The sequence below is a fragment of the Lepidochelys kempii genome, chromosome 14, assembly GCF_965140285.1.
Source record: "Lepidochelys kempii isolate rLepKem1 chromosome 14, rLepKem1.hap1, whole genome shotgun sequence".
Taxonomy (NCBI): Eukaryota; Metazoa; Chordata; order Testudines; family Cheloniidae; genus Lepidochelys; species Lepidochelys kempii.
In genome coordinates this window covers 19824523-19836839 of record NC_136393.1, presented here as the reverse complement: position 1 = coordinate 19836839, position 12317 = coordinate 19824523, and the positions used below count along the sequence as shown (strand labels likewise).

Here is a 12317-nt window from a genome sequence, read left to right as displayed (position 1 = left end):
CAGGTGCGGGAGGGGACTCCGGGCTGGGGCAGGTGGTTGGAGTGCGAGAGGGGGTGAGGGCTCCAGCTGGGGATGCGGGCTCTGGGGTGGGCTGGGGATGAGGGATTTAGGGTGTGGGAGAGGCTGCGGGTTGAGGCAGGGAGTTGGGGTGCAGGGGAGGTGAGGACTCCATCTGGGAATGTGGGCTGACGATGAGAGGTTTGGGGTGCAGGATAGGGCTCTGGGTTTGGGGGCGGCTCAGGGCTGGGGCAGGGAGTTGGGGCTCGGGGTGCAGGCTTACCTCCGGCAGCTCCCAGTCAGTGGCACAGTAGGGGGGGCTAAGGCAGACTTCCTGTCTGTCCTGGCACCGCGGACTGCAGTGCGCCCCAGAAGCGGCCAGCAGTTGGTCCGGCTCCTAAGCAGGGGGGCCAGGAGGCTCCATGCACTGTTCTTGCCTGCAGGCACTGCCCCCACAGCTCCCATTAGCTGCGGTTCCTGGCCAATGGGAGTGCAGAGCTGGTGCTTGGTCAGCGCACGGAACTCCGTTGCCCCCCTGCCTAGGAGCTGGAGCTGCTGGCCACTTTCGAGGTGCAACACAGAGCCAGGACAGGAAGGGACTAGCCTGCCGTAGCTCCACAGCACCGCCGATCGACTTTTAACAGCCTGGTCAGCAGTGCTGACCGGAGCCACCAGGGTCCCTTTTGGACCGGGTGTTTCGGTCAAAAACTGGATACCTGGTCACCCTAGCTGTGATTTTTATGAAAAGCTTTGTAAATACTTGGTAAGAGGTATTACATACAGTATGCAGGCAATATTATACGTATGGTCACATACTCTTTAACAGGGACTGGAAATTACCAAACATGAAATCACAGAACAGTATGCAAAAAGCACAAGCTACTTACATGTTAGCATCCAGCAACTCTGGTTCATTCTGTACCAAAAAAAGTGTCACCTCCATTAAACTTGTCATAGCAGCTTCTCGTACCCTGTGGAAATGAAATACAACAATTTTAAAATAAATGCACAGATATAATTCATCTAATCCAGGGGTCGGCAACCTATGGCATGCGTGCCAAAGACAGCACGTGAGCTGATTTTTAATGGCACACTGCTGCCTGCCGGGTCCCAGCTGCAGGCCCCGCTCAGCCCGCTGCCGAACCCAGGCTGGGACCCCAGCAGGCAGCAGCATGCCATTAAAAATCCTGCCAGCCCCGGCCCGCTCTTCTCTGCCCCCCGCCCCCACGGGGGCAGGGTGAAGAAGCTTGGTCCTGGCAGCTGCTGCAGGGCAGACAAGGTCCCCCTCCCCATCCTCTTCCCCCAGCATGCTGGGTGCCTGCCCCTCCTCCTCTCCCTCCCTGCCGCCGATCAGCTGATGGCCCTTGAAAGGAGGGGGAAAAGCGGAGTTGTAGCGCGCTCACTGCTCCGGGAAGGAGGCGGAGAAGAGGTGGGGACGGGGCCGTGGGGAAGGGGGGTGGAATCAATGCATATCCCCTCCAGCCCCCTGCCGTGAGTCACTCTGGGCAGGGGACTGGGAGCACCCCCCATGACCCTAGCCCACACCCCCAGCCCTCTGCCCTGACCCCTGCACCCCCCTCACACACACCCCAGCCTCCTGCCCTGACCCCTGCACCCCCCCGACCCCAGCCCTGACTCCAGCACCCCCCCACACCCCATGCCCTGACTCCTGCACTCCCCTCACATGCCCCTAGCCCTCTGCCCTGACTCCTGCACCCTCCTTGCACACCCCCAGGCCCCCCCACACCCCATCCTGAGTACCAAACGAGAGCTCCTGCACCCCCACCACCACATTCCCATCTGCACCCCTCACACCAAATGGGAGCTGCCCAGGTAAGCACTCCACACCCAAACCTCCTGCCCCAACCCTGAGCTCCCTCCCTCATTCTAGCTCCTGGACAGACCGTACACCCCAACCCCCAGCCTGCACCTTCACTCCCAGCCCTGTGCTCAGTGCATTCCCACCCTCAGCTCAGTGCAGAGAGAGGACGAGAATGGGCTAGAACCAGGGAGAAGGTAGATACCTACTCTATGTGGGCAGGGCTGGGATCCCAGACCAGAAGCGGGCTGAGAGGGGCCGGCGGCCGAGACCCTGGCTGAGCGGGGCCGACGGACAGAACCCCAGACTAGCCGCCGGCCCCGCTCAGCCCACTGCTAGTCTGTGGTTGTGGTTGCCAGCCCCTTGCCAGCCGTGGTCTCGGCTGCAGGCCCCGCTCAGCCTGCTGCCGGCCTACGTGAACGGAACCCCGGGCTAGCAGCAGGATGAGTGGGACGGCAGCATAAGATCAGCATTTTAATTTAATTTTAAATGAAGCTTCTTAAACATTTTGAAAACCTTGTTTACTTTACATATGGCAATAGTTTAGTTATATAATATATAGACTTATAGAGAGAGAGACCTTCTAAAAAGCATTAAAATGTATTACTGGCATGCAAAACCTTAAATTAGACTGAATAAATGAAGACTCGGCACACCACTTCTGAAAGGTTGCCGACCCCGATCTAATCAAACAGATATGTTGGCAAAAAGTTCAAGCTTGGCTGCTGAAAGTAGGCACCTAAAAAATAGTATGATATTCAAAATGGCTGAGTACCCCTCAATTCAAAAGGATGAGCTCTCCCATTGACTTCTGCCAAAATATGGATTTAAATACCTAGCTTTAGGCACCCAATGTCAAAGACTGTGGCCATTTATAATGTTTAGTTTGATATCAGTAAGCTTCATATATGTTTATGTCACTTCTATGAGTAGCACTTAATTGTCTTAAACTATTTGGTAAGTATTTGACATACACACAGTGCCTAGGTATTGTGGAATATTTATATATAAAACCTTTCCCACCTTCAGAAGGAAGGGAGGAAAGTGCTTTAAACTTGACTATTAATTGTTTAGAATCTTTCTTTTAAAAAAAGTTCAAGGAAATGTAAAGTGATTTTTGAAACATCATTTCCTTTTATCATCTTTCTGTGGTGGTTGTCTTAACCGTGTATGTTTTATTGAAGTCCTGGCTAATAGGCAAAGGGAAGTGAGCCTCTGTGATTCTATTTATCATGCAAGAATTTAAAGATTTAGCTGGAGTTTGTGTATCAGTACTAAAATATAGTATATTGTCTGCACTATCATTTACTGTGTATTATACATCCCTAATACTCAGTGTAACCTTCATGGAAATTAGCCCTGGTCTACACTAGGACTTTAGGTCGAATTTAGCAGCGTTAAATTGATGTAAACCTGCACCCGTCCACACAATGAAGCCCTATATTTCGACTTAAAGGGCTCTTAAAATCGATTTCCTTACTCCACCCCTGACAAGTGGATTAGCGCTTAAATCGACGTTGCCGGCTCGAATTTGGGGTACTGTGGACACAATTTGATGGTATTGGCCTCCGGGAGCTATCCCAGAGTGCTCCATTATGACCACTCTGGACAGCACTCTCAACTCAGATGCACTGGCCAGGTAGACAGGAAAAGAACCGCGAACTTTTGAATCTCATTTCCTGTTTGGCCAGCGTGGCAAGCTGCAGGTGACCATGCAGAGCTCATCAGCACAGGTGACCATGATGGAGTTCCAGAATCGCAAAAGAGCTCCAGCATGGACCGAACGGGAGGTACGGGATCTGATCGCTGTTTGGGGAGAGGAATCCGTGCTATCAGAACTCCGTTCCAGTTTTCGAAATGCCAAAACCTTTGTGAAAATCTCCCAGGGCATGAAGGACAGAGGCCATAACAGGGACCCGAAGCAGTGCCGCGTGAAACTGAAGGAGCTGAGGCAAGCCTACCAGAAAACCAGAGAGGCGAAAAGCCACTCTAGGTCAGAGCCCCAAACATGCCGCTTCTATGATGAGCTGCATGCCATTTTAGGGGGTTCAGCCACCACTACCCCAGCCGTCTTGTTTGACTCCTTCAATGGAGATGGAGGCAATACGGAAGCAGGTTTTGGGGACGAAGAAGATGATGAGGAGGAGGAGGTTGTAGATAGCTCACAGCAAGCAAGCGGAGAAACCGGTTTTCCCGACAGCCAGGAACTGTTTCTCACCCTAGACCTGGAGCCAGTACCCCCCGAACCCACCCAAGGCTGCCTCCTGGACCCAGCAGGTGGAGAAGGGACCTCTGGTGAGTGTACCTTTTAAAATACTATACATGGTTTAAAAGCAAGCATGTGAAAGGATTACTTTGCCCTGGCATTTGCGGTTCTCCTAGATGTAGTCCTAAAGCCTTTGCAAAAGGTTTCTGGGGAGGGCAGTCTTATTGCATCCTTCATGGTAGGACACTTTACCACTCCAGGCCAGTAACACGTACTCGGGAATCATTGTAGAACAAAGCATTGCAGTGTATGTTTGCTGGCATTCAAACAACATCCGTTCTTTATCTCTCTGTGTTATTCTCAGGAGAGTGAGATATAATTCATGGTCACCTGGTTGAAATAGAGTGCTTTTCTTCAGGGGACACTCAGAGGAGCCCATTCCTGCTGGGCTGTTTGCCTGTGGCAAAACAGAAATGTTCCCCGCTGTTAGCCACGGGGAGGGGGGAAGGTTGAGGTGGTAGTCACGCGGTGGGAGGAGGCAAAATGCGACCTTGTAACGAAAGCACATGTGCTATGTATGTAATGTTAACAGCAAGGTTTACCCTGAAAGAGTGTAGCCACTGTTTTATAAAATGTGTCTTTTTAAATACTGCTGTCCCTTTTCTTTTCTCCACCAGCTGCATGTGTTTCAATGATCACAGGATCTTCTCCTTCCCAGAGGCTAGTGAAGCTTAGAATGAAAAAAAAAATGCACTCGCGATGAAATGTTCTCCGAGCTCATGCTGTCCTCCCACACTGACAGAGCACAGACGAATGCCTAGAGGCAAATAATGTCAGAGTGCAGGAAAGCACAAAATGACCGGGAGGAGAGGTGGCGGGCTGAAGAGAGTAAGTGGCGGGCTGAAGAGAGGGCTGAAGCTCAAATGTGGCGGTAGCATGATGAGAGGAGGCAGGATTCAGTGCTGAGGCTGCTGCAGGACCAAACCAGTATGCTCCAGTGTATGGTTGAGCTGCAGCAAAGGCAGCTGGAGCACAGACTGCCACTACAGCCCCTGTGTAACCAACCGCCCTCCTCCCCAAGTTCCATAGCCTCCACACCCAGACGCCCAAGAACGCGGTGGGGGGGCCTCCAGCCAACCAGCCACTCCACAACAGAGGATTGCCCAAAAAAAAGAAGGCTGTCATTCAATAAATTTTAAAGTTGTAAACTTTTAAAGTGCTGTGCTTAAAGTGCTGTGTGGCATTTTCCTTCCCTCCTCCACCACCCCTCCTGGGATACCTTGGTAGTCATCCCCCTATTTGTGTGATGAATGAATAACGAATGCATGACTGTGAAGCAGCAATGACTTTATTGCCTCTGCAAGCGGTGATTAAAGGGAGGAGGGGAGGGTGGTTAGCTTACAGGGAAGTAGAGTGAACCAAGGGGCGGGGGGTTTCATCAAGGAGAAACAAACAGAACTTTCACACCGTAGCCTGGCCAGTCATGAAACTGGTTTTCAAAGCTTCTCTGATGCGTACCTCGCCCTCCTGTGCTCTTCTAACCGCCCTGGTGTCTGGCTGCGCGTAACCAGTGGCCAGGCGATTTGCTTCAACCTCCCACCCCGCCATAAACGTCTCCCCCTTATTCTCACAGATATTGTGGAGCACACAGCAAGCAGTAATAACAGTGGGAATATTGGTTTCACTGAGGTCTAAGCGAGTCAGTAAACTGCGCCAGCGCGCCTTTAAACGTCCAAATGCACATTCTACCACCATTCTGCACTTGCTCAGCCTGTAGTTGAACAGCTCCTGACTACTGTCCAGGCTGCCTGTGTACGGCTTCATGAGCCATGGCATTAAGGGGTAGGCTGGGTCCCCAAGGATACATATAGGCATTTCAACATCCCCAACAGTTATTTTCTGGTCTGGGAATAAAGTCCCTTCCTGCAGCTTTTGAAACAGACCAGAGTTCCTGAAGATGCGAGCATCATGCACCTTTCCCGGCCATCCCACGTTGATGTTGGTGAAACGTCCCTTGTGATCCACCAGAGCTTGCAGCACTATCGAAAAGTACCCCTTGCGGTTTATGTACTCGGCGGCTTGGTGCTCCGGTGCCAAGATAGGGATATGGGTTCCGTCTATAGCCCCACCACAGTTAGGGAATCCCATTGCAGCAAAGCCATCCACTATGACCTGCACATTTCCCAGGGTCACTACCCTTGATATCAGCAGATCTTTGATTGCGTGGGCTACTTGCATCACAGCAGCCCCAACAGTAGATTTGCCCACTCCAAATTGATTCCCAACTGACCGGTAGCTGTCTGGCGTTGCAAGCTTCCACAGGGCTATCGCCACTCGCTTCTCAACTGTGAGGGCTGCTCTCATCTTGGTATTCATGCGCCTCAGGGCAGGGGAAAGCAAGTCACAAAGTTCCATGAAAGTGCCCTTACACATGCGAAAGTTTCGCAGCCACTGGGAATCGTCCCAGACCTGCAACACTATGCAACACTATGTTTCCCGAGCCCAGAATCGGCGTTCCACAGCATGAACCTGCCCCATTAGCACCATGATGCATGCATTGTCAGGGCCCATGCTTTCAGAGAAATCTGTGTCCATGTCCTGATCACTCACGTGACCGCGCTGATGTCGCCTCCTCACCCGATATCGCTTTGCCCGGTTCTGGTGCTGCAGATACTGCTGGATAATGCGTGTGGTGTTTAATGTGCTCCTAATTGAAAAAGTGAGCTGAGTGGCCTCCATGCTTGCCTTGGTATGGCGTCCGCACAGAAAAAAGGCGCGGAACGATTGTCTGCCGTTGCTCTGACGGAGGGAGGGGCGACTGACGACACGGCTTACAGGGTTGGCTTCAGGGAGCTAAAATCAACAAAGGGGGTGTCTTTACATCAAGGAGTATTTCAGGCAGGACTTCACGGAGGGTTCCAATAAGAAATGGTGCACCTAAGTTATCGTTCTTATTGGAACAAGGAGGTTAGCCTGGCCTCTGATTGATACATGGCTAGATTTACCTCGCTGCACCTTCTCTGCGAGTGACTGCAGTGTGACCCAGAGGAATGAGTCCCCTAGACAGGGGAGGAGGCAAATGAGTACAAAACAAATCTGGTCTATTTCTTGTTTTGACCCACTCCATCTATCTTTTACATCTTTGGCTGGCAGCAGACGGTGCAGAAGGACTGCATGCCATCCACATCTCATGGCTGCTCGGCAGAAGATGGTACAGTACGACTGCTAGCCATCCTCATCTCTTGCCTGCCTGGCAGAAGATGGTACAGTACGACTGCTAGCAGTCCGTATCGCCTGCCCGCTCACCATAAGACAGTTCAATAGGACTGACTGCAGAACTAAAGAGAATGACCTGGTCAAGTCACTCCAAATTTAGTCCCTGCGCCCATGTCTGCCCAGGTGCTCCCAGCCGACGTGGACAGGAGCACCTCGGACAAAACGAGGACGGCTACCAGTCGTACTGCACTGTCTGCTGCCAGAAGGCAATGGGTTGCTGCTACTGTGTAGCAAAGCCGTACCGCATCTGCCAGCACCCAGGAGACATAGGGTGACGGTTACCTGAGCGGGCTCCATGCTTGCCGTGGTATGGCGTCTGCACAGGTAACTCAGGAAAAAAGGCGCGAAACAATTGTCTGCCCTTGCTTTCATGGAGGGAGGGAGGGAACGGGGGCCTGACGATATGTACCCAGAACCACCCGCGACAATGTTTTAGTCCCATCAGGCATTGGGATCTCAACCCAGAATTCCAATGGGCAGCGGAGACTGCGGGAACTGTGGGATAGCTATCCACAGTGCAATGCTCCGGAAGTCGACTCTAGCCTCGGTACTGTGGAAGCACTCCGCTGAGTTAATGCACTTCATGCACTTAGAGCATTTTCTGTGGGGACACACACACTCGAATATATAAAACCGATTTCTAAAAAACCGCCTTCTATAAATTCGACCTTATTCCGTAGTGTTGACATCCCCTTTCATGCACATTCTCATTTCAAAACAAAGGACTATCATTTGTATTTAAAGGATTCTCAGAAGTGTCATATTTGTGTAAAGTTCTAAGTTTTATCTTCTCAACCAGAAAAAAATTCTGTAATTCAAAACATGTTAACTGCATATAAGCAAAAAGAAAAGGAGTACTTGTGCACCTTAGAGACTAACTAATTTATTTGAGCATAAGCTTTCGTGAGCTACAGCTTTCGCTCAAATAATTTGGTTAGTCGCTAAGGTGCCACAAGTACTCCTTTTCTTTTTGCGAATACAGACTAACACGGCTGTTACTCTGAAACCTGCATATAAGCAGAGTTCTGTAGTTTTGTGGCTTAACTATAAATACCAGAAAATTATGTACGTAACACTATGAGGTACTTGTAATATTTATCTTTTCTATATCTTAAGTATATTGAATATGGTGCAAAAGTTTTCTGCCTTCATAATGATTAAATATGATCATTTCAATATAAAGGCTACAAGGTAAATAAAGTAACCATTTTAAAGAACAAAATGTCCCCATCCCTAAAAGTCATATCATCTTATAAACTCACAGGTACTGAAAGTTAACTTCTTTCTAGCATATGGGAAATACAGGGGTAGATCCTCAGCTGGTATAAATTTTAAAAGCACTCAAGGACCACCTGCCCCATCAAATTTGCCACATCAACCCTCCTGGCAGCATCTTCCCTTTTCAATACAAACTCATCATAATTCCTCAAACTTTATGAGAATTGCACCTATATATTGTGAAGAAAACATACCCTTGTGCTTCTGTAGAATTTCCAAGGGCAATACAAGGTGATTGTGTATGAAGACTAAAAATGGGTGATCCACTTATAAAGTGTTAGTAAGAAAGTTATACTACTTAGAAAACAAATGATGAAACTCAATATAACAGCTTGGCAATCTTTCATCACGGAGTATTTTCTCTTGTTCATACAGTAACTTACTATTAGATATTCTTTTTTTAACATCTGTAGACAGATTGGACAAGTCCCAGCAAACAATCTGTCATAAGGAATGTTAAGTTCTCATATGAAAAGTAAAGTTGATTAACTTTCCCACAAAACCTTCAAAGAAAAAAAACACACACTAAAGAAAAGGTCTCTTTCACGCAGAAATTGAGATTTTTTTTTCTACAGTTCTTCCACCTAAATCTATTTGTTTGAAAGAAACTAAACTAGAAATACTCACACTTTAGGGGCCAGTTTTTCAAAAGTATACAGCTTTTAACAGTCTCCAGTGAGAACTGCTTTCTTTAGTTACATGTTATTGTTGATTTTGGCTGGCATTGTCAAAGGAGCTTTATGGGAGGTTAGCACCCAAATCTCACTTGAATTTCAATGACAGCTACATCCCTTAGGATCCTTTGAAAATCCGAGGCTCTACTGAAGATTTTATTTTTAATTAATGACAAAAGTAGAGGGAGGAATGGGAAAGTTAATCAGGGCGAGTCTACATGGGTTAATTGACCAGAACAGCTACTGCAGAATACGCTATTCCACACGGACACTCTTATCCTGGAATAAGAGGCTGCACACACAAAGAGCTATTCTGGAATAGTTTATTCTGCAATAGCCATTCCAGTAATTGCCCCATGTAGACAAGCCCTAACAGTGAGGAAGTAGGAGGGAAAAGGGACCGGTCCAGATTACCACCAACCTAAGTATGATTACCAGTCAGGGCTTTGTAACATCACAGCAATGGTGAGTCTTCAGGAGGTGTAGGAAGGAGGATTCTTGTTTGTTTCCAGTTGCTGTATCCTACTTAATGCAGCACAAATCATCATCAAATAATTCCCTAATATTAATTTTTCCACATAAGCAATTAATGTAGTTGCCACACAGATGTTATGTGATTGTGAATGAGAAACAAACTGGTTCACAAGACAATCGCTATGAAGAGGTGTTCCATTCTGGGTGAGAGAACCCATGTCCTAAACTTATGGCATTGAATTAAAATTGCAATGTTTGGTCAAACTCCTATTAAAATGTCTGTGCAGCTGCATTTACTATTGAATGTACTTAAAATGGCTTCTGAAAATTTCAGCACATTAGGAGGCATGTCAAATACTTTTGCCATAAGGCTAGCATATCAACAGCTGAATGGTAGATGCTGAAGAAGGGAGGACTGTGTATGAGAAAAGTATTTACTCTTAAACCTTCAGAAAAGAAACATTAGCAAATGCATGTTTCTGGGATCACGCTCCCATCACATAAGTAGCAGGAAGCGGAGAGAGTTCTAAAGGCATCATGCCATACTCTCAGGAGGTGCTACATTTCACCTCTGTGAAAAAGTGTAATAACCACCAGCATGCAGCAGAACTGACCAGTCAACCACACAAGTCATTTGGAACCAGAAGTACGCAATCAGGCAGCAGCAGAGACCCCCCCCCAAAAAAGGCAAATACAGTGGAGTACTGTGCTAAACATAAACTACTAAAAAAAATAATGGGAAAGCAGCATTTTTCTTCTGCATAGAGACGTTTCAAAGCTGTATTAACTCAATGTTCAGTTGTAAACTTTTGAAAGAACCAGAACATTTTGTTCAGAGTTACGAACAACCTCCATGCTCGAGGTGTTCATAATTCTGAGGTTCTACTGTATGTTAGTTCCTTTTCTGCTCCAAAGATTCAAATATGCATCACCACCTTTGCTAGGAAGGTGGATGGGAGTGTGTAGACCTGTTATTACTAAAAAGCTCTAGGGATGGTCACTATAGTAAAGTGACCACCAGCCACAAGGAAAAACTATCAAATGCAGGTTATCGGTAGGCCAGCATAGGTCTCTAACTGTGACACAGAAATATCACAACTAAAATATTTACAAACCTTACCATATATAGGACAGCCTTACAACCGTCCACTTGCCCTTTAACTTTTTTTTTTTTTTTGATGGTCACAAGTTATTTTCCTTCTCCTTTCCATCATCATAAGGAGCACATACTGTGCCTGCAATGGTAAGCTTTTACAACAGTTTTGAAGGTGAATATAGGAGAGCTGGGCACTCTCACCTCAGAGCATGTATTGACAAACACAAGGAAACAAAACTGAACTTCAACAAGGGGGATTGTTGCAGATTCTTTTATCCCTGTATGCTTTTCCAAGGCATTACTAAGCATTGTGACAGAGCATCTTATAGAATTAGATCTGTCAATTAACAATGAAGAGTACTGATTCCATATTATCATGGCTCTCAAGGAAATATTCTGTCTAAAATTCCACTTGTAGTTTAGGCTAGATGACTTATTTTTCACTTCTTGTCCTAAACAGAGGTGTAGTGTTATTGGACACTATTAAATAATTGCTACAGGTTCATCCCAGAGATGGCTAGATCTCAGTGATAAATTGGATGATCCCTGTACACTACTTGTATATGGCAGGGGAAGGAGGAAAAGAGAGTGGGTTTGTTCTTGTTTTAAACTGTATAGTGATCTGCTGGGATGAAAAGCACTATAATAATAATATATAATCTTACAAATAAAATGTGATTGTAATTCTCCATATCTAGATTATTTTCAGAGGAAAATTAGATTATGTGGTTGGTTATAGGCTGTTTTAGCATTCATGATGGCAATTACATATTTAGCTTAAGGCATCTGCCTTTGTGTTCAAGCTAAAACGTTTAAGGCCCTTAAGGATGAATTTGATTTTTATTAAATCACAACAGATTCTTGGCTGCTTGACAAAGTATGTGAGACAGACTAATGTTTATTTAGATAATGTCGTACTGTAGGTTGCGAAGTATGGATGAGAAAAAAAGACAGTTTGAAATGTTCAAACTACTTTCACCTCATTCCTAATCATTGCCAATATACATTTACATAATTTTGGCATATTTTTGAAAGCATGCTGAACATGCATTCTTAACCATGCATTTTTACCAGCATTCTGTATACTCCATGTTTTTGCAGCTGTAGAATTTGCTGTAGAATCTACCTTGACTGAAGCAATGTTCTCCAGAATCTAGGCTTCTATTTGAAAAATGTAAGTGTCTAGCCCTCATGGTTGATGAGAAAACTTTTCCAAAGGGAACTAATTGTAACTAATATAGTGATATTTATGTGATAATGTAAACTGTCTAAAACAGTAACTTAAAGGAAAATGTGAAGTGCCCCAACCATCTCAATGAAGTATTAACACTTAACTTTTACATCTAATTATCAATATTGCCTAGCACTATAAGGCACTAATCAATTAATCATTCTTGTAGCTCTTCTCTGAGCCCTCTCCAATATAATCAATGTCCTCCTTGAACTGTGGACACCACACCTGGACATACTATTCCAACAGCAATCACACCAGTGCCA

At 46.5% G+C, this 12317-nt stretch overlaps 1 protein-coding gene across 7 annotated transcripts in view; it reads right to left on the bottom strand.

The window, feature by feature from the left end:
• Window positions 1-12317, bottom strand: part of TBCD (tubulin folding cofactor D) — a 252394-nt gene that overhangs the window by 53566 nt on the left and 186511 nt on the right. For all 7 annotated transcript variants that reach the window (XM_078848698.1, XM_073311984.2, XM_073311991.2 and 4 more), the window contains exon 31: window positions 885-968. In XM_078848698.1, the coding sequence (XP_078704824.1) occupies window positions 885-968 (84 nt within the window). The remainder of the gene's footprint in view (window positions 1-884; window positions 969-12317) is intronic.